Consider the following 22,854-nt stretch of genomic DNA (forward strand, 5'->3'; position numbering starts at 1 on the left):
ATGTGGGATCTTAGATTCTGGACGAAGGATCGAACCCATGTCCCCTGCATTGGCAGGTGGATTTTTAACCACAGGACTACCAAGAAGTTTCCTGTGTGGGAGAATCTTTATCTCGCCTTCATTTCTGAAGGGTAGGTTTGCCAGGTAAAGTATTCTTGGTTGGCAGATTTTTTTGCTTTGTTTTGTTTTATTGAAATATGGTTGGTTTACAGTGTGGTGTTAGTTGCAGGTGTACAGCAAAATGATTCAATGTTTTTTATGTATCTGTTCTTTTTAATTGTTTTCCCATTTAGGTTGTTTCATAATATTGAGCAGAGTTCCCTTTGCTATACAGTAGGTCCTTGTTGGTTATCCTTTTTCAGTATAACAGTGTGTACATGTCAGTCCCAAGCTCCCTAACTGTCCCTCCCACAGCCTGTCCCCTCTAGTAGCCATAAGTTTGTTCTCTGAGCCTGTGAGTCTATTTCTGTTTTGTAAATATGTTCACTTGTATAATTTTTCAAAGATTCTGCATATAAATGATATCATACCATATTTCTCTTGCTCTGACTTACTTCACTTAATATGACAATCTCTAGGTCCATCCTTGTTGCTGCAAATGGCATTATTTCATCCTTTTTAATGGCTGAGTGATATTCCATTGTAAATATGTACCATATCTTCTTTATCCATTCTTCTTTTGATGAACATTTAGGTTGCTTCCATGTCTTGGCTATTGTAAACAGTACTGAAAAGAACATGGGGAGTGCATGTATCTTTTCAGACCAGGTTTTCCCTGGATACATGCCCAGGAGTGGGATTGCAGGATCTTACAGTAGTTCTATTTGTAGTTTCTTTAGGAATCTCCATACTTCTTTTTTCCATAGTGGCTGCTTCATTTTGTATTCCCACCAACAGTGTAGGAGGGTTCCCTTCTCTCCACCCCATCTCCAGCATTTATTGTTTGTGGATTTTGATGATAGCCATTTTGACTGGTGTGAAGTGATATCCATTTTAGTTTTGATTTGCATTTCTGTAATAATTAGCAATGTTGAACATCTCTTCATGTGCCTCTTGGCCCTCTGTAAGTCTTCTCTGGAGAAATGTTTGTTTAGGTCTTCTGCTTATTTTTTGATTGGGTTGTTTCTTTTGATGATACTAAGCCACATGAGCTGTTTGTAAATTTTGGATACTAATCCCTTGTTGGTCACATTACTGGCAAATATTTTCTCCCATTATGTGAGTTGTTTTTAATTTTGTTTATGGTTTCCTTTGCTGTGCAAAATTTGAGCCTAATTAGGTCTCATTTGTTTATATTTGTTTTTATTTCCATTACTCTGGGAGACAGATCAAAAAGATATTGCTGAGATTTCTGTTGTGAGTGTTCTGCCTGTGTTTTTCTCTGAGTTTTATAGTTTTCAGTGTCACATTTAGATCTTTTATCCATTTTGAATTTTTTTTGTGTGTATAGTGTTAATGTTTTAATTTTATCTTTTTGCATGTGAGTTGTCCAGTTTTCCAAGCACTGTTTGGACTGTCTCTCCTCCGTTGTATAGTCTTGCCTCCTTTGTTTAGATTAACAATGGCCATGGGTACATGGGTTTATTTCTGGGCTTTCTGTCCTCTTCCTTTGATCCGTCTTTGTTTTTGTGCCCATACCATATTGTTTGGATAATATAACTTTGTAGTGTGGTCTGAAGAAAGGGGGCCTTTTCTTCCAGCTCCATTTTTCTTTGTCAAGATTGCTTTGGCTATTTGGGATATTTTGTGTCTCCACACAAATTTTAAGATATTTTGTTTTAGTTCTATTAACAGTGCCATTGGTAATTTGATAGGGATTGCACTGAATCTACAGATTGCCTTTGGTAGTATGTCATTTTAACAGTATTGATTATTCCAGTCCAAGAACATGATGTATCTTTCCATCTGTTTGTGTCATCTCTAGTTTCTTTCATCAGTGTCATAATTTTCAGAGCACAGGTCTTTTGTCTCCTTATTCCTAGGTACAATATTTTATTCTTTTTGATATGATGGTAAATGGAGTTGTTTCTTGAACTTCTCTTTCTGATCTTTCATTGTTAGTGTATAGAAATTCAACAGATTTCTATGTTTTAATTTTGTAACCTGTAACTTTACCAAATTCATTAATGAGCTTTAGTAGTGCTGTTAGAGTTTCCTGTGTATAGTATTATGTCATCTGAAATAGTGACACTTTTAACTGGTTCTTTCCCTTTTCCTATTTGGATACCTTTTATTTCTTTTGTCTTTTCTGATTGCCATGGCTAGGACTTCCAAAAACTCTGTTGAATAAAAGTGACGAGAGTGGGTATTCTTGTCTTGTTCCTGATCTTAGAGGAAATGCTTTCAGCGCTTCACCATTTAGTATGATGTTAGCTGTAGATTTGTCATAAGTGGACTTTATTATGTTGAGGTAGGTTCCCTCTGTGCCCATTTTCTGGGGAGTTTTTATTGTAAATGGATGTTGTATTTTGTCAAAAGTTTTCTTTACATCTATTGAGATGATCATATAGTTTTTAGTCTTCAATTTGTTGATGTGGTGTATCACACTGATTTATGGATATTGAAAAACCCTTGCATCCCTGGGAAAAATTCCACTTGCTCATGATGTATGATCTTTTTAATGTATTGTTGGATTTGGACTGCTAGAATTTTGTTGGGGATTTCTGTGTCTGTTCTTTAGTGATCTTGGCCTGTTATTCTGTGTGTGTGTGGTATGTTTGTCTGGTTTTGGTATCAGGGTGATGGTTGGCCTCACAGAATGAGTTTGGGGAGATTTCCTTCCTCTGCAGTTTTTTGCAACAGTTTCAGAAAGATAAGTGTTAGCTCTTCTCTAAATGTTTGACAGAATTCGCCTGTGTAGCCATCTGGTTCTGGACTTCTGTTTGTTGAGAGTTTTGGTTTTTTTTTTTTTTAAGGTAGACACGTTTCTTTTTCTTTCTCTCTGTCTTTTTTTTTTAACAGTAATTTTTTAAAAAACGGTAGCCATTATTCTTTTTTCTGACTGCACTGGGTCTTTGTTGCTGCACGTGGGGTTTCTCTAGTTGTAGAGAGCGAGGGCTCCTTTCTAGTTGTGGTGAGTGGGCTTCTCGTTGTGTTACATTGTGGTGGCTTCTCTTGTTGCAGAGCGCAGGCTCTCAGGCGTGCAGGCTCAGTAGCTGTGGAGCACAGGCTTAGTTGCCCCACAGCATGTGGAATCTTCCTGGACCAGGGATGGAACCTGTGTCCCCTGCATTGACGGGCGAATTCTTAACCACTGGACCACCAGGGAAGTCCTGTTGGGAGTGTTTTAATCACAGTTTTAATTTCAGTACTTGTGATTGGTCTGTTCATATTTTCTGTTTCTTCCTGTTTCAGTCTTAGGAAATTATACCTAAGAATTTCTCCATTTCTTCCAAGTTGTCCTTTTCATTGGTGTACGGTTGCTATAATAGTCTATTTTTAAAATATATATATTATGAAAGTATAGTTGCCTTACAATGTTTTAGGTACACAGCAAAGTGATTCAGTTACATATATATTCATATATTATTTTTCAGATTATTTTCCATTATAGGTTATTAAAGATATTAACTATAGTTCCCAGTGCTATATGGTGAACTTTTGTTTATTGTTGCATATCTATTTTTTTAAATTAGAAATCTAGCATTCTATTCATACTGGGTCAAACAAGTGGAATCAAAATGTCATAAATTTTTTAATTAGACAAAAATTCATTAGTTTTCTAAAATACATATTATACATGCTATATATATATGTGTGTATATACTACGCTTGATAAAGGCTTGAGAAAGAACTTAAAAAAAGAGAAGGGATGGAGAAATTAGAAAACATAAAGGAAATGGAAGCCCTGAATATGAAATAGAAAAAGTGGAACAAACTAGATAAAAGTGAAAGATCGTCATATAGTCCAGTTGTTTTGAAGCATGGCTGCTCATTAGAAACATTTCTGGAGCTTTGGAGGAAAGAAGCAATACCTGGACATTTATATTTTTCAAAAATGTAATTGTCTCTTACGATTCTTTGTATTTCTGTGCTGTCAGTTGTAACTTCCTTTTCATTTCTGATTTTGATTTGAGTCATTTCCCTTTTTTCTTGAAGAGTCTGTCTAAAGGTTTATCAGTTTTGTTATCTTTTCAAAGAATCAGCTTTTAGTTTCATTGACCTTTCGTATTGTTTTCTTCATCTATATCTTTATTTTATTAATTTTTATTGGAGTATCGTTGCTTTATGTCATTTATTTCTGCTCTGACCTTTATGATTTCTTTCCTTCTACTAACTTTAGGTTTTGTTCTTTCTCTGTTTGCTTTTGGTGTAAGTTTAGATTGTTTATTTAAGATTATTTTTTCCTGAAATACGGTTGTGTTGCTATGAAATGCTCTCTTGGATTTGCTCTGGTTGTACCCTGTAGGTTTGGGATCACGTGCTTTTGTTCTCATTCATCACTAGGTGTCTTTTGAATCCTCTTTGAGCTCTTCTGTGCCCACTGCTTGTGTAGCAGCGTGTTGTCTTCTATGTGTTTGTGTTTTTTATAGTTTTTTTTTCCTTGTAGTGTATTTCTAATCTCATAGCGTTGTGGTTGGAAAAGATGCTTGATATAATTCCAACTTTCTTAAATTTACCAAGACCTGCTTTGTGATCCTGTTTTTGTTTTGTTAATAAGATGGTTTGTATTATTTTTTAGATTTCACATTTAAGTGGTATAATATAACACTTGTCTTTGTCTTCACTTGGTGTGATGTACTCTAGGTCCGTCCATGTTGCTGCAAATGGCAGTATTTCTTTTTTTAATGGCTGAGAAATATTCCATTGAATGCATGTGTGTGGGTATGTGTGTATCACATAAAGAACACATATTCTTCATGCATTCATCTTTTGAGGGGTACTTATCTGTTGTACATAGTACTGCTGAGAACATTAGGGTGCATCTGTCTTTTCAAATTAGAGTTTTCAGCTTTTCTGGATATAAGTTGGCAGATTTCTTTCCTTTTTTTTTTTTGCAGCATTTTGAATAATTCATTTCATTCTCTCTTGGCCTGCAATATGTGAGGAATCCACTGGTAGCCTTATGGGAGTTTCCTTGTATGTGAGCAATTTTTTTCTCTAGTTGCTTTTAAAATTCTCTTTGTCTTTGATTTTAGGTGATTTCATTATGGTGTGTCTCGAGATCTTTTGGGGGACCTGTAAAAACTTGGATGTCTAAATCTCTTCACAGATTGGGAAGATCTCAGCTATTATTTCTTTAAATAAGTTTTCTGCCCCTTTCTCCCTCTCTCTTCCTTTGGGGATTCCAACAATGCTTAGGTTGTTTCTCTTCATACCCCATAATTTGTGAAGGCTTTCTTCACTTTTTCATATTTTCTCTTCATTCACCTTAACCTGGATAATTTCAAATTACCTGTCATTGACTTAATGGATTTTTTTTCTTCTGCTTGATTAGGTCTGTTATTAATACTTCCTAGTGCATTTTCATGGAGAAGGCAATGGCACCCCACTCCAGTACTCTTGCCTGGAAAATCCCATGGACGGAGGGGCCTGGTGGGCTGCAGTCCATGGGGTCGCTAGGAGTTGGACACAACTGAGTGACTTCACTTTCACTTTTCACTTTCATGCATTGGAGAAGGAAATGGCAACCCATTCCAGTGTTCTTGCCTGGAGAATCCCAGGGACGGGGGAGCCTGGTGGGCTGCCGTCTATGGGGTCGCACAGAGTCGGCCACGACTGAAGCGACTTAGCAGCAGCAGCAGTGCATTTTCATTTCATTCATTTTAGTTTTCAGCACCATGATTTGTGTTTGGTTCTTTTTATGATTTATGTCTCTCTGTTAAATTTTTCCTTTTGTTCATGTGACTTCCCTGGTGGCTCAGATGGTAAAGAACTCACCTGCAATACAATAGACCTGGGTTCTGTCCCTGGGTCAGGAGGATCCCCTGGAGAAGAAAATGGCAACCCACTCTAGTATTCTTGCCTGGGAAATCCCACAGACAGAGGAGCCTGGCGGGCTACAGTCCCTGGGGTCGCAAAGAGTCGGACACAACTGAGTGACCAACACTTTTGTTCGTGTATTATTTTTCTGACTTCATTGAATTGTCTGTTTTCTTGAAGCTCATTAAGGATATCTTTAAAACAAATATTTTGAATTTTCTGTTGGGTACATTGCAGATCTCCATTTCTTTGGGGTCAGTAATTGAAGAATTACTGTGTTCCTTTGGTGTCATGTTTCATGGAGTTTTCGTATTCCGTGAAGTCTCATATTGCTGTCTTTGCACTTGAAGCCATCATCTCTTCCGGGCTTCAGGAGAGATACAACTCCTATCAGACCTGCTAGGGATTTCTCAGTAAATGAAAATGTCATTAGCAGTTACTCCAAATGCTTTTTTAATGGTTATTAAGTTTTAGAATCAACCTGTAGAAAACATATGGAAGATTTTGTAAGAGTTGAGAAAGTGAATATTACATATCTTGATGATCTATGAAGATAATAAGCATTAAAATAACTAAAATTGGAACTGCCTTCCAGTACTTTTGATAGAAGTCCATGTATACCACTTCTGTAATTGAAAAGTAATCGCCATTGCAACTCATAAAAGGTCACTTGGGGGTGATACTCTCATTCTTGATCGAGTGATATTTAGATCAGATGGCTGTGTTTACTTTCATGGAGCTATGTGCTTATAATCTGTGTGCTTTTCTGTAATATTTTATGCTAAACTTTAAAAGTTTACTTAATGTTGACTCAATAGTCATTATAAAAAGGTTACAAGTACAGAGAGTTGACTTAAATTGCCTCTGCATGTAAGAATATCACATGGAGAAAAACAACCACTGTTACCAACATTTCTTTCCATTCTCTTGTTGTGCCTTTTTTTGACCACGTGGCGTGTGGAACTTCCCCAAGCCAGGGATAGAACCCATGACCCTGCATTGGAAGTGCAGAGTCTTCTGACCACTGGACCACCAGGGAAGTCCTGTTGTGCATCTTTTGCCTATATCCTTTACTTAATTTTTTTTCTGATTGGAAAAGTACATGTTCTCTTTAGAAAAGTTACTAAACACAGAAAGGCCATGCTTCTCACAATGGAATAATGATATGATTGACAAAATGATGCCAAGGACCATAGTATGGAAAGTTTCATTAATGGCAAAGAACCCGGAAATTTAAGATGTTTATGTTAAAAGTGTAAGGGCTCTGGGATTTTCCTGGCAGTTCAGTGGTTAACACTCCATGCTACCCATGGAGGGTGCACGGGTTCGATCCCTGGTTGGGAATTAAGTCTGCATGGCATGGCCTTAAAACAAGTGAAAATGTAAGAGTCCTGATTTTCCTCAGCATGTAGTAAGCACACAGTACCCTGTGCCTCTGGCTGCATGTGTGCTAAGGAGCTTCACTGTGTCCGAAACTGTGCGACCCTATGGACTGTAGCCAGTCAAGCTCCTCTGTCTGTGAGATTCTCCAAGCAAGAATACTGGAGTGTGTTGCTGTGCCCTCCTGTAGGGGATCTTCCCAGCCCAGGGATCAAACCCAGGTCTCCCGCATTATAGACGGATTCTTTACCATCTGAGCCACCAGGGAAGCCCAAAAAACTAGAGTGGGTAGCCGCCTGTCCCTTCTCCAAGCAAACTTCCCGACCCAGGAATTGAACCAGGGTCTCCTGTGTTGCAGGCAAATTCTTTACCTGCTGAGCTACCAGGGGAGCCCGTTCTCTATGTATCTCTTACATCTCCTGCATTGGCAGGCAGGTTCTTTACCACTAGCGTCACCTGGGAAGTCCTGGCTGATTACAATTAAATGACTAGGGCCGATGGCATGGACCAGCGATTGGAAAGGAAACTGATTTTGTTTTTTCTCTCCATAGAGTATCTTCTAGCATGGACTCAAAAGTAACCCAGAACCTGGAACTGGACACTAGGTTTAGACAGAAGTCCAAGAGAAGCCTGTCTTTCTAGTCTGAGGAGTGAGAAAGGGAGATTAGAGGATAGGGATGCAGGAAGAAAATCTTGTGTCTTGTTTATTTGTTTTTCTCCCCTCCATTTTCTCCTGCTCTTGTTCCCCATGAAATTTTGTGGTGGTGAAGGCAATAATGACATTGGCAGCCAGCAGGGAGAGGAATCCTTTTATTTACAGGGATTATGGTCTCAAGAGCATGGAGAAATTTGCGGATTTTGTTCTCAATTCTTACTGCTTGACCTGGGAAGCAATCACAGTTGTGGGAGGTGCTCAGCAGTAGAAAGAAATGAAATTCTTTCCTTTCTTGCCAGTAGACCCGCAAAAGGTCCTCTGGGAGCTGGAATGTCTTGGAAAGGTTGTAAAGAGGAACGTGAAAGTCGCTCAGTCATGTCCGACTCTTTGTGACCCCATGGACTGGAGTGGGTAGCCTTTCCCTTTTCCAGGGGATCTTCTCAACCCAGGAATCAAACCCAGGTCTCCCTCATTGCAGGCAGATTCTTTACCAGCTGAGCCACAAGGGAAGTCCAAGAATACTGGAGTGGGTAACGTATCCCTTCTCCAGCGGATCTTCCGGACCCAGGAAGCGAACCGGGGTCTTCTGCATTGCAGGCAATTCTTTACCAGCTGAGCTGTCAGGGAAGCCCTGGAAAGAGGAAGGAACTCAACAAAGTGAACCCGTAACACTGTGTATGAACTCCTGGGTTCTCCTAAATATTATCTGTGCATTTGATCCTAAACAGCACACCAGAGGCTAGACTGCTGCCCAAGTCATGTGCCGGAATCTGCACAGTATGCTTGAGACAAGTCAGAATGATACCACAGGGGCTTTGAAATGATCTGATGTTGGAACCACAGCCCAGGGAGAGTGGAAAGGAATTTGTGGATTGGACCTAATCAGGGAGATTACTGCTAAAACAAAAATATGCACTTGCTTCAGCAGCACATATACTGAAATTGGAACAATACAGAGAAGATTAGCATGGCCCCTGTGCAAGGATGACACGCAAGTTCCTGAAGTGTTTCCTATTTTTTTTCCTTAAAAAAACTAGGAATAGAACTACCATATGACCCGACAATCCCACTCCTGGGCGTATACCCTGAGAAATCCATAATTGAAAGAGACGCATGAAGCCCAGTGATTGCTGCAGCACTGCTGACAATAGCTAGGAAGCACCTGTGTCCACCGACAGATGAGTGAAGAAGGACGCTGTGGTGCTTGTGTGCAATGGAATGTTACTCAGCCATAAAAAAAACACATTTGAGTCAGTCTTAATCAAGTGGATGCACCTGAAACCTGTTATACATAGTGAGATGGGTCAGAGAGAGAAGGACAAATACCATATATCAATGCATATGTATGGAATCTAGGAAGATGGTACTGATGAACCTATTTGCAGGGCAGCAGTGGATACACAGACATAGAGAACAGGCTTTCGTGGACCCAGTGGGGGAAGGAGAGGGTGGGACGAATTGAGAGAGCAGGATGGAAGCATATACATTGCAATATGTAAAATAGTTAGCTAGTGGAAATTTGCTGTATGAGGTAGGGAGCTCAAATCAGGGACTCCGTAACAACCTGGAGGGGTGGGTTGGGGTGGGAGGTGGGAGGAGGTTTAAGAGGGAGGGGGCGTATGTATACCTCCGGCTGATTCATATTGATAATGGCAGAAACCAACACAATATTGTAAAGCAAATATCGTCCAATTAAAAACTAAAAAGAAAAAAGCCCACCATTTTCTATTGGACTTGAACAAGATCCAGGATAACGTAGCATAGTATCCAAACATTCAAAATTACTCAGGAAAATCTTACCATCTCCTAAGGGGCAAAGATAGTCAGCAGATGGCCATCATGACATAACAAAGATGTTGGAATCACAAAGGATTTAAACTATAATTATTAGTTAAAACCTGGCTGTAATACTTGAGGGTGCACATTCTTTTTTTTTTTTAAGTTTGTTTCTGTTTGGCCGTGCTGTGTCTTTGTTGCCGCGTGGGCTTTTCTCTAGTTGTGGCGGGGGAGGCTGCTCGCTGGTTGCGGTGCACAGGATTCTCGCGGCCGTGGCTTGCCTTGCAGAGAGCACAGGGTCTGTAGCGCGCGGTTGCAGGGTTGCGGCTCCCACGCTCCAGAGCACAGACTCCACAGTTGCGGCACATGGGCTTAGTTGCTCCGCAGCTTTGGGGATCTTACTGGACCAGGGGTCGAACCTGTGTCTCCTGCATTGGCAGGCAGATTCTTTACCCCTGGACTACCACGTTATTCCTCGAGGGTGAACATTTCTGAAACAAATGGAAAGATAGACACTTAAATTGGAAGTTTTATAAGTGAAACTATATTTAAAATTCATTGAGTGGACTCAGTGACAGAATAGAGATATATTAAGAAGTCAGTTAACCTGAAAGTAGAAGGGCAAAACGTATGTATTTGAACAACAGATTTTTAAAATAAACTGAAGAAAAATGAAGGGATCTTCAGGGCCCATGGGAAAATAACAAAACGTTTATCTTTCATGTTATCGAAGTCTCAGAAGGAGTGGAGATGGAGTGCAGTAAAAGTGTGTGTGGACATTATAGGAAGAAAGAAAGATGTTTCTTATGCAGTTGACATGATATTCTACTTAGAAAATCCCAAGGAATGTACAAAAAAGACTGGAGCTAATTATTGAGTTCAGCACAAATGCAGGATACAAGAGCAACATATTGAAATCAGTTATTTCTTTGTATGAGCGATTAACACGGGGAAACTGAAATTGAAAACAGAACCAGTCAAAAAAAATTGGGTGTAAATCTAACAAAACATGTATAGCACTTGTACGCTAAAAACAGTAATGATTAAAGTAATACAGTAATGATTAAAGAGGGAGTTCATGTGAATGGTTAAGACTCTGCTTCCATTGCAGGGGACATGAGTTCAGTCTCTGGTCAGGGAACTAAGATCCCATAAGCTGCAGTGCTGCCAAGGGGAAAAAATCAAAGATTAAATAGAGATATTTCGTTCATAGGTTGGAAGACTAAACATAGCAGCAATATCATTTCTTCTCAAAATTGATAATGCAAGTTTATTGTAATTCCTATCAAAATTCTAGCAAGATTTTTTTTAGACATAGACAAGATTACTCTAATATCTATATGGAAAGGCAAAGAAACTAGGAAAGGTAAAACAATTTTGAAGAAGAATAGAATGAGAGGACTCTCTCTACCCATTTCAAGACTTTAGAGCTACAGTCATCAAGACCACGTGGTGCTGGGGGAGGGACAGACGCACAGATCAGTGCAACAGTTTAGAAAACCTAGAAATAGACTCACACAAGTACAGCCAGTTGCTTTTTGACTGAATGTTTGTGTGCCCCGCAGGTTCTTATGTTGAAACCCTCAGTGTGATTATATCAGGAAGTCATAGCCTTTGGGGGGATAATTACGTCATGAGGGTGGAGTCCTCATGAATGGGAATCAGCCCCATAAATGAGGCTGCAGAGAGCTCTCACTGCCTTTTGTGCCAGGTGAAGGCGGTGAGCAGATGGCCACCAGTGAACCAGGAGATGGGCCCTCAGCAGCAGCTGAGCCCGCCAGTGCCTCGGCCTGGACTCCTAGACTCCGGAAGTGTGAAGAGTAAATATTTATTGTTTAAGCCACCCAGTGTATGCTATTTTTGCTGTAACAGCCCAGAGGGCTAAGACAGGTGCCAAAGCAATTCAGTGGAGGAAAGGTAGTCTTTTTAACATTCAGTGTTGCAACAATTGGTTATCCACAGGGAAAAACAAAATGCAAACCTAACCTCACATCTTACACAAAAAAGTGACTCAAATGTTTCATAGATTTAAGGTGGGCTCAGACAGTAAACAGAGAAGGTAATGTCACCCCACTCTAGTACTCTTGCCTGGAAAATCCCATGGAGAGCCTGCAGTCCATGGGGTCACTAAGAGTCGGACACGACTGAGTGACTTCACTTTCACTTTTCACTTTCATGCATTGGAGAAGGAAATGGCAACCTGCTCCAGTGTTCTTGCCTGGAGAATCCCAGGGATGGTGGAGCCTCATGGGCTGCCGTCTATGGGGTCGCACAGAGTCGGACACGACTGAAGCGACTTAGCAGCAGCAGCAGCAGCAGACAGTAAAGGATAGCCTGCAATGCAGGAGACCCAGGTTTGATCCCTGGTTCCAGAAGATCCCCTGGAGAAGGAAACGGCTGAAGAATTCCATGGGCAGAGACGCCTGGTGGGCTACAGTCCATGGGGTCGCAGAGAGTCAAACACCGCTGAGCCACTAATATACAACAATTAAAAATTTTAGGAGAAAACATCAGAGAAAGATTTTAGAAGTAAAGCTTGGTGAAGAATTCTTTTTTAAAAATTTATTTTTTATCTATTGTAGCATTTTAATTTTTTTTGGCTGTGCTGGGTCTTCATTGCTTTGGATGGACTTTCTCTAGTTGCAATGAGCAGGGGCTACTCTTTGCATGAGCTTCTCATCGCTTCTCATTGTGGTGGCTTCTCTGGTTGCAGAGCACAGACTCTCTAGAGTGAAGGCTTCAGTAGTTGGGGTGTGCAGGCTCTAGGGTGCATGGGCTTCAATAGTTGTGGCATGTGGGCTCAGTAACTTCGGCTTGCAAGCTCCAGAGCACTGTCTCAGTGGTTGTGGCCCACCGACTTAGTTGCTTCTCAGCATGTGGGATCTTTCCAGACCAGGGATCGAACCTGTGTCGCCTGCTTTGAAAGGTGGATTCCTATCCACTGCACCACCAAGGAAGTCTGGTGAAGAATTCTTATACATGGCACCTAAAGCATGATCCATAAAGGGGGAAAAAATAGGATAAATTAGACTTGATCAAAAATTAAAAGCTAAATATCCTTTCGCCACCTCTCCCACCCCCCTACTCCTGTGTCCTTTTTGCCAAACGGTCTCTGCCTCTCCCCAGAGATTCCAGTTGGGCTAGAGGCTGAGCACCTTTGGGAACAACGTTTAAGGGAATGTGAGCACAATACAAAGTGTCTTTAAAAGCATGTTGTGATGTACACATTTTGTAATTACCTTTTTTGTTCTTGATGTTACAACCATTTGTAAAAAAACATTCCAGATAATTCCGTAGAACTGAAGCAGCAGTCTAATCCCTTTCTCACTTTTGGAAGGTAACATTTCAGCTTAATGCATATTACCTTCTCCAGAGAGAAAGGGAAAAGGTTTGGGCCTGCCTTACTGAGAGCCTAGCAGCTCAGAGAAAGGCTCCATTTGGGGAAACCTCATTGCCCTGTAAAAAGTACCTGCCAAACCAGAAAGATGATTCCAGGAGGAGTTAACCAAAAAAAAAAAAAAAAAAAAAAATGCTGTTCAGGTTTTCAGCTTTACGGTATCTTTGGAAAACCTTTTTTTTTTTTCTTTTTTCATCAGAAGTGACCAAACAATTAAGATGGTGAAACCTGAGACCAAATCCTTGTCCCAGCTCTACCCTGTTCCCAACTGCTCACAGAATGGATCATGTGCCCCTTATGTTAAAGTGACCACTTATTTGCTCACCTGCCTCCTTGAAAGAAAGGAAAGAAAATTATGTTTTGCCACTGATTTAGCCATATGAAACTCATCTCATCACCCTTTTCTGGGTCTGAAGCTGCTGTCTCTAAAAGTGCCATCTCATTGTGCTTTGTATCGGTTACTGCTGGAGAAATCTTGAAAAGCGTATGTACAAAACTTGTAAATTTTTATATTTTGGAACTTTGCTGCTTTGGGGTTGAGGCACACTGGTCACCCCTCTGCCTGTGAGAGCTCTCTACAGTCTGTGGGCTAGCAGGGCGCTGATCTTTTAAAGTTTCTTTCCCTACCCAATCCCCCTTTTTTGATGAGGTTTCAGTGAGGTCTGTTAGGGGTGCATCTTGCAGCTTAATTGGCTTAAAATGTTCTCTCCTTTGGTGTGGTCTCTTTGGGGACCAACTGGGAGAAAAAAAAACCAATAGTGTAACGGCTTTGATACTGAAAATTGATAAATGTCTTTTTGAAATAAAGAACCAGTCCCGCCAAAATAAATAAATAAATCAAAAAAAAAAAATTAAAAGCTTTGGCTCTATCATAGAGTCTGTGAAAAGAATTTTAAGAAGACAGGTTACAGATTTGAAGACAATATTTGTGAACAACATATCTGGCAGGGACTTACATCTAGAATAACTAGAATATATTATATAAGGAGATCTCAGCAACTCCTAAATACCTAGTGGATCAAAGAAGAAAGTACGTGAGGAGTTAGAAAATACTTTTGAGATGAATGAAAACCAAACAAAAATTCACAAATACAGAAGCTGTGGGATACAACTAAAGTTGTGTTTAGAGGGAAATTTACAACTGTTAGTGCCTGTATTAAAAAACAAAAAACAGATCAGTAACCTTAAGAAACTAGAGAAAGAAGAAAAAGAAGAAGCTAGAAAAGATAAAAATAAACCCAAAACAAAGAGAAGGAAGAAAATAATAAAGACTAGAGTGTAAACAAATGCAGAGAAACTAGGAAAATAGTGAAGTACATAAAAGCAAGAGTTTGTTTTATTAAAAGATCAACAGAGAATAAGAGGAAGCTCAAATAACTGGAATCATTACAGAAAGTGGGAACGGGACAGTACCACCAACCTTCAGTAATAAAAATGACTATAATACTATGAACGGCAAATATTATGCTAATAAATAAGATAGCCTAGGTGAAATGGACAAATTTCTGGAAACACACAAACTAACAAAATTTATTCAAGAAGAAATAGAAAATCTGAATAGACTTGACAGATAAAGAGATTGAGTTAATAGTTTAAAAACTTCCCACACAGAAGGAAAAAGCCCAAGATCAGATGGCTTCACTAGTAAATTCTGTCAAATCTTTAAAGAAGATTTAACTAGTATTGACTGGACAGACTTTTGTTGGTAAAGTAGTCTCTGTTTTTTAATATGCTGTCTAGGTTGGTCATAGCTTTTCTTCCAAGGAACAAGTGTCTTAATTTCATGGCTGCAGTCACAATCTGCAGTGATTTTGGAGGCCCCCAAAATAAAGTCTCTTCACTGTTTCCATTGTTTCCCCATCTATTGACCATGAAGTGATGGCACTGGATGCCATGATATTAATTTTCTGAATGTTGAGTTTTAAGCCAACTTTTTCACTCTCCTCTTTCACTTTCGTCAAGAGGCTCTTTAGTTCCTCTAGGCTCTTCACTTTCTGCCATAAGTGTGGTGTCATTTGCCCATCTGTATCTGAGGTTATTGATATTTCTCCCAGAAATCTTGATTCCAGCTTGTGCTTCATCCAGCCTGGCATTTCGCATGATGTTGATGTATTCTGCATATAAGTTAAATAAGCAGGGTGACAATATACAGCCTTGATGCACTCCTTTCCCGATTTGGAACCAGTCTGTTGTTCCATGTCCAGCTCTAACTGTCTCTTCTTGACCTGCATACAGATTTCTCAGGAGTCAGGTAAGGTGGTCTGGTATTCCCATCTCCTGAAGAATTTTCCACAGTTCACTGTGATCCACACAAAGGCTTTGGTGTAGTCAGTAAAGCAGAAGTAGATGTTTTTCTGGAACTCTCTTGCTTTTTCGATGATCTAGTAGTGAATGTTGGCAATTTGATCTCTGGTTCCTCTGCCTTTTCTAAATCCAGCTGGAACATCTGGAAGTTCACAGATAATGTACTGTTAAGCCTGGCTTGGAAAATTTTGAGTATTACTTTACTAGCATGTGAGATGAGTGCAATTGTGCAGTAGCTTGAGCATTCTTTGGCATTGCCTTTCTTTGGGATTAGAATGAAAACTGACCTTTTCCAGTCCTGTGGCCACTGCTGAGTTTTCCAAATTTGCTGGCATATTGAGTGCAGCACTTGCACAGCATCATCTTTTAGGATTTGAAATAGCTCAACTGGAATTCCATCGCCTCCACTAGCTTTGTTCATAGTGATGCTTCCTAAGCCCCACTTGACTTCACATTCCAGGATGTCTGGCTCTAGGTGAGTGATCATACCATCGTGACTATCTGGGTCATGAAGATCTTTTTTGTACAGTTCTGTGTATTCTTGCCATCTCTTCTTAATATCTTTTGCTTCTGTTAGGTCCACACCATTTCTGTCCTTTATTGTGCCCTTCTTCGCATGAAATGTTCCCTTTGTGTCTTTAATTTTCTTGACGAGACCTCTAGTTTTTCCCATTCTGTTGTTTTCCTCTATTTCTTTGTATTGATCACTGAAGAAAGCTTTCTTATCTCTCCTTGCTATTCTTTGAAACTCTGCATTCAAATGGGTGTATCTTTCTTTTTCTCGTTTTCCTCTCACTAGCCATTAGGGAAATGCAAATCAAGATCAAATAAGATACTTATACACTCCTATTAATCCTGCTAAAATAAAGAATAGTAGCAATACCAAATGCTGGTAAGGATGCCAGGAAACGAAGTCGCGTCTGGTGGAAGTGTAAAACGGTGTGGGTACTCTGGAAAATACGTTGGCAGTCTTAGGTTGTATAGTACATTTTATGTTTCCTAGCAGTTTCACTTCTGGGTATTTATTCCAGAGAAAGGAGATAGTAAATATTTGTGGTAAGAATAAGCATGATGGGTCCAGTATGGCTGAAATTTAGGGGAGATGGTAAGGCTTTTCAACAAATGATCTTGGAAAGCTTTGAGACAGAGCCTGCAGTCTATGTCGTTTTTTGCATCTCTTTTCCTACTCTCTCCTTGAGGTTTGACACATTTATTTTTCTTGGTTGAGTGTTTAACTTGTGTGAGTTGGTTGAAGAGAATTTTAAATGCTGAAAGTTTGGTGAATATAGGCACAAAATAGACCATCATCTCTTTAAAAAAAAAAAAATGTTCTATGTTAATGTATGTTAACGTGTATGGATTTTTCTAAAACTTGCGCATCTGTGATCTGATTTGGGGCTGGTTCAGAATCACAGGTTCGGCAAGCTCGTGACACAGTGGCACCTGTCTGCCTCCCCAGCCTGCCCTCAGGGACTCCTCCTGTTCTTTGTGCCCTTTGTCCTCTGAGCCAGTGGGTCTGACTTGATCTGGGCTTGTCCTCACTGTAGACTTCCTCCAGGGCTGTTCTTTGTCCTGGTTCCAATAGTTTTTTTTCTTGATACATACAGCTCTATGCTGCTGCTGCTGCTAAGTCGCTTCAGTCGTGTCCAACTCTGTGCGACCCCAGAGATGGCAGCCCACCAGGCTTCCCCGTCCCTGGGATTCTCCAGGCAAGAACACTGGAGTGGGTTGCTGTTTCCTTCTCCAATGCATGAAAGTGAAAAGTGAAAGTGAAGTCACTCAGTCCTGTCCGACTCTTCACGACCCCATGGACTGCAGTCTACCAGGCTCCTCCGTCTGTGGGATTTTTCCAGGCAAGAGTACTGGAGTGGGGTGCCATTGCCTTCTCCGATACAGCTCTATAATTTTGGTCTATAACAACAGAGCCCTTTGTTTTTGCTTGTAGCAGGGTCTCCCATGAAGGCATTGGACAAAATCATTTACATTTTTGTGTAATAGGTCCACTCAGGCCCCTAGGGCCTCCATCCCTTCTACATATTGTGTCTATTTTTAATTTTTAAAAATTATTTCAAGTCACTATTTTTTATTTTTTTAAATTATGTTTTTAATTTTTTAAATTATTTTTATTGTGTTAAAATATGTATAAACATAAAATTTGCCATGTTAACTATTTTTAATTGTGCAGTTCAGGGACATTAATTACATCCACAGTGTTGTGCAGCCATCACCATTATCTATTTCGAAAACTTTTCATCAACCCAGAAAGAAGCTGTAATTAGTAACTCCCTATCCTCTCTGTCCCCAGGCTCCTAGTAACCTCTAATCTGTCTTCTGTCTCTATGAATTTTCCTAATCTAGATGTTTCTTATAAGTGGCATCACATAAAGTTTGTCTTGTTGCATCTGCCTTATTTCATTTAGCATGTTTGCAGGGTCTATCCATGTTGTAGTGTATATCAGAACCTCATTCCTTTCTGTGGCCAAATAACATTCCACTGTATGTGTACATATCACGTAAAAACTGTTGTGTCTCTTTAAATTCGGGAAGCTGAGTTCAGAGTGTAGATTTTGAGCTGAAGAAATTTATAAGTGTGGGGCAATGTAGGAAAGAGAAAATTTCAGTTCAGGTTGGATAAATTGGGCTTTGAAATAGCTTTGTGTCAAAGTGAACATAGTGGAGGAAAGATAAGTTAATTCTCTTGCCAGGTCCAGGTAGGTGGGCTGTGTAAGGAACTAGAATTTGGACTTCTTTTTTTGTTTGTTTCATGATTTTGTTTTCCGGGTGCTATGAAAATGAACAATTCAGTTCAGTTCAGTCACTCAGTTGTGTCTGACTCTTTGCGACCCCATGAATTGCAGCACTCCAGGCCTCCCTGTCCATCACCAACTCCCGGAGTTCACTCAGACTCAGGTCCACCGAGTTGGTGATGCCATCCAGCCATCTTATCCTCTGTCATCCCCTTTTCCTCCTGCCCCCAATCCCTCCCAGCATCAGAGTCTTTTCCAATGAGTCAACTCTTCCATGAGGTGGCCAAAGTACTGGAGTTTCAGCTTCAGCATCATTCCTTCCAAAGAAATCCCAGGGCTGATCTCCTTCAGAATGGACTGGTTGGATCTCCTTGCAGTCCAAGGGACTCTCAAGAGTCTTCTCCAACACCACAGTTCAAAAGCATCAATTCTTTGGCACTCAGCTTTCTTCACAGTCCAACTCTCACATCCATACATGACCACTGGAAAAACCATAGCCTTGACTAGACGAACCTTTATTGGCAAAGTAATGTCTCTGCTTTTGAATATGCTATCTAGGTTGGTCATAACTTTACTTCATAATAAAGATGAATGGGAAATGAAAATGACTAAGATCATGTCAGAAAAGACTTGGACTTGGTGCAGAATGAAGGGAGATGTTTTTGTTTTTGTTTCCTCATATTAGTAATTTCATGTATAAGATAACAGAAGAGGCCTGAGAAGAAGATTAGGATTAGTAGGATCACAGTTTCCTGGTGGACTTGGTTTGGGGACCTTTAGGGGAAGAGACGTGGGGCTTGGCAGAGGACTGAGGTTGGAAAAGCTCCAGCTTGTTCCTGACAGTGTCTTTCCACAGACAGGCTTCTCATTAGTGTTCGTTTCCCCCTTGGGGCAGGATGGAGGGTTAGGGGCGTGGGAGCAGAAAGGTCACTTCCCCAGAGTCCTGGGTTATGCTGGTGGGGAGCGCGGCTGCAGGGTCGTTCTGTGGGCCCTGGCCTGAGACCTTCGTGAGCTCTGGGGCTGCAGGTGAGCCTGGGAACTGGCTGGGCTCTTGTCAGCAGCTCTGCTACTTGGGCAGAGCTGTCACTTGCTGGCTCCCCTGCCTGCTGCCTTTTGAGTTGACCCACAGAGGCTCGGTGTCGTGTTTGCTTAGAAGGTTCTTGGACTGGAGGATTGCACGCATGCTTGCCACTTGTGCCTCCAGGAAGGCTGATGGAGTGAATCCCTTCTTGTTAACCGGCTGTGGTGTGACTGCTCTCGCTTCTCTTTTCTGGTCTCACACTTCTGAGGCATCACCTCTTTGGCCTGGGTTTCATCAGTGAGCCAGATCACGCTGAGACACACGTCTGGGCAGGTTCTGTGTAGCACAGACTGGAAAAGAGCAACACGGAACAGAAGTAGATTTTTTTTTTTTTTTTTTTTAAGAAATATGGTTTTATTTTTATTTGTTAATGTAATGGCTGTGCTGGGTCTTTATTGCTCTATGCTGGCTTTTTTCTTGTTGCAGCAGGTAGGGGGCTGCTGTCTAGTCGTGCCGTGTGGTCTCTCCTTGCCGCGGCTTCTGCTGTGGAGCACGGGCTGTCGGTGCACGCGCCTTCAGCAGTTGCGGCTCATGGGCTTTAGTACAATGCTCTCAGTGGTTGTGGCCCGCGGGCTTCATTGCTCCACAGCGTGTGAAATCTTCCCAGACCAGGGATTGAACCTGTGTCCCCTGCATTGGCAGGTGGATTCTTAACCACTGGACCACTGGGGAATTCCAGAAGTAGATTTAAACGTGAATTTCATTGGAGAGCTCAGCAGGGAAAGGAATTCTAGATCTCTGGGCCTTTCTATTAGAATTTTATATTCTGATTTTTTGGGGTGTAAGTTTCTCTGTTGGGAAGCAACGCACAGACAAAACGGAGATTTAATTGGAAGGATATGGGATGGCCGGAAGGAAGACCTAATAAATCTTCAGAAAGGACTGGAGCCAGAGCAGCAAAGTGATCTGGGAGCTGGAACCTCTCAGGGAGGATTCAGTACCACCATGTCCAGTTTTGCTTCTTTTTATCAGAAGTCAAAGTCCAGGGAGACAGACATGACCAGCCTGGTGGGGGTCAGGGAGAGGACCTTAAATCACAGTCCATGCAGGGCGGATCTTGTGCAGAAAGCTAGTGTTCTGAGTCGCGCTGGGCGCTGTCACTCAAAGAAAGAGACAGCTTGGGCAGCAGGAGCAGAAGGGGCCCTCTGCCCCACATGTTCCCAGAGCAACGGGGGATCAGAAGCAGAGACTTCCACCTTGCAGTGCAGTTTGTTTTATGTCAGGGGCCTAGGCTTTTTGGTGTTTTTACGTTGAGGGCTGACCTCACTGAACGTTCTTTATCAGTGAATCACTGTTTGTGCAAGAAATGTGTTTTTTGAGGGGTTAGTCCTTGAAGGTTTTTCCCAAGGATTTCTCTTGGTCTGGCCTTTGCACAGAGAACAGGGGGGGAGGGTTTCCAGAATGTCCATTTGGCTGAGAGCAGCTGAAGGTGCTGTCGATTACACAGGCATGCTTTCCTGTGCCACATATGAGAACAATGCCCTCTCGAGGGAATGGCCTTTTTAAGACAGTGCCTAATGTGGAAGACGGTTGAGAGTTTGCTTCTAGAGCTAGAGGGGCAGTTTTTTGGTTTCTTTGGTTAGACTTACTTGGACACTGCCCACAGTCACTGGGAGCTGACCAAGATTATGCACATGTGCATATGCATGTGTGGGCTGGAGTGGATGTCTCCAGCTCTTGCCTGTACACATCCTGATTGGGTCTCCACATCCCCGCCACCTCCCCTGGGTGCCCTAGTGTTCACAGCCAGGTACTCTTTGCTAATTTGCTTTTCTCCCTTCTTGCCAGGTGTCTGCAAATGGTATACATTGTCAGTGCCATCCAGCGTTTGCCAGGCTGATCCATGGTCACTTTCCGGGATGGCAGCAAGGTGACTTCAGCTGAGGATGACCCTGACTGAAAGGCTGCGTGAGAAGATATCTCAGGCCTTCTACAACCATGGGCTGTTCTGTGCGTCCTACCCCATCCCCATCATTCTCTTCACGGGGCTCTGCATCTTAGCCTGCTGGTATGTTTCCAAGTTGCCCTGGATATGGTGGGCCAGTCGACCTCCTAACCCTGACTGTTGTGTAGCCCTTGGACTGTGTCTTTTTACACAGTAGAACTTGAGGCTCATCCCGGCCCACCAGTGGGAAGCTCTAGTCCTGGGGTGGAAGCCACTGCACTAGAACAGTCCAGGCTCGCCCTAATTTAGTAAGTCGCCAGGTTTGTTCATATTATTGAGAATTTCTCAAAATAACGTTGAGATGTTTCTAAGAAACTGCAGGATGAATAAAAGTGTGATCTTTTAATTTTCCTTCTCAGCAGTGGTAGCTTCCTTTTGGTATCTGGTTAAGAGCAGGAGCCTAGGAGTGTTGCAAGAACAGTCCATTTCAGCAATTCTTGGGATACCATCAGTGTTGCAGGCTAATCCCAGGATAGGGTTTTCTACATACGGGCCTGTCATTGCCTCACGCAGGATCTTTTGTTGCATGGACTCTCTAGTTGTGTGTGGGCCCAGTACTTGCAGCGTGCGGGCTCTCTGGTTCTTGGACTTAGTTGTCTTGCAGTATGTGGGGTCTTAGGTCCTGGACCAGGGATCATACCGGTCTCTCCTGCATTGCAAGGTGGATTCTTAACCTCTGGATCACCAGGCACCTCCCTCTCCAGTCATTTTCTTGTGTTCCTGAGGAGCCTCCTTCTGACCTGGTTGGTCCCTGGGCCTGCCGCGCTCACCAGCACTGAGAGCTGTGCCGCCCTCTCTCCATGTCTGTTGTGCTGTCCCAGGGCCCCGGAGAACCCTGAAAGCTGTGGCTGAAGAAGACACTGTAGAAGGAGAGGCTTGATGTAAGGTGATAACCAGGGGTCCCCTCTGGCTCGCAAACACTGACAAGAAAAGAGCCCACCTCGTTGTCCTGGTCTCTGGGAAGAATTCTGGTTTCCAGATTCATTGCACATCTAATGTTTATAGAAGTTTACATTGCTGTGTTGGAAGAAGGATGGTTCAGGACTGAACTCGCTGTTCAGTTGTTAATGATCCCAAGTTCTTCCTTAATTAGGACAAGGAAAGATGAGCATATTCATTGAGAGTTTCCTGCTGGACCCTTCAGCAGGTATATAATTAAATGTCTCGTTGATCCTCATAAAAACCTTGGGAAATGGTACAGTTATATTTCCATTTAACCAAAGGGAGGATGGAGGATTAAAGCTTGCCTAGTCTGCACAGCCAGTGAGCAGGGAACCGAGTTCAGATCCAGGCCGGGGATCCTGGTGCCTGCACCTGTGGCACTGTGGCCCCGCTCTCGTCACTCTGGTTCAGAGTATTTGTTTAAACTTTGTTAATTTGTGTTGTACATGATAAGATGCTTGTGGCTTTATCCTGCACCTGATGAATTAGGAGTGTTCTGAGAACCCAGCTCTTGGTTTTGCTTGTATTCTTTCCTTTAAGTCAATTTACGCATCTCTGTCTTTGAGAATCATCCTTTTCTAGGTCTGGCTCATGTGCTTGGGCAGTGATTCTTAAAGCTGCTCTAGCATCAGAATCACCAGGAGGGCCCGTTAAACGAAACTGCCGGGCTCTACCCCAGAGTTTCTCGTTCCTCAGGTCTGAGTG

General features: G+C 41.8%; 1 protein-coding gene and 1 non-coding gene across 7 annotated transcripts in view; both read left to right on the plus strand.

The window, feature by feature from the left end:
• Positions 1 to 22,854, plus strand: part of LOC102390570 (SREBF chaperone) — a 98,213-nt gene that overhangs the window by 28,381 nt on the left and 46,978 nt on the right. For 3 of the 6 annotated variants that reach the window (XM_025272558.2, XM_025272556.2, XM_025272559.2), the window contains one exon: positions 21,051 to 21,270. In XM_025272558.2, coding sequence (XP_025128343.1) covers positions 21,149 to 21,270 — 122 coding nt within the window. In that variant the 5' untranslated portion in view covers positions 21,051 to 21,148. Of the gene's footprint in view, positions 1 to 20,669; positions 20,710 to 20,923; positions 20,946 to 21,050; positions 21,271 to 22,854 lie in introns of those variants that run through there. The other 3 variants (XM_044933825.1, XM_044933824.1, XM_044933823.1) reach the window with 3 other exon arrangements.
• LOC112581294 lies at positions 8,874 to 8,976 on the plus strand. The gene has a single exon (XR_003105829.1). It is a non-coding gene; the product is annotated as a U6 spliceosomal RNA (small nuclear RNA).

This window comes from Bubalus bubalis, chromosome 21, assembly GCF_019923935.1.
Source record: "Bubalus bubalis isolate 160015118507 breed Murrah chromosome 21, NDDB_SH_1, whole genome shotgun sequence".
Taxonomy (NCBI): Eukaryota; Metazoa; Chordata; class Mammalia; order Artiodactyla; family Bovidae; genus Bubalus; species Bubalus bubalis.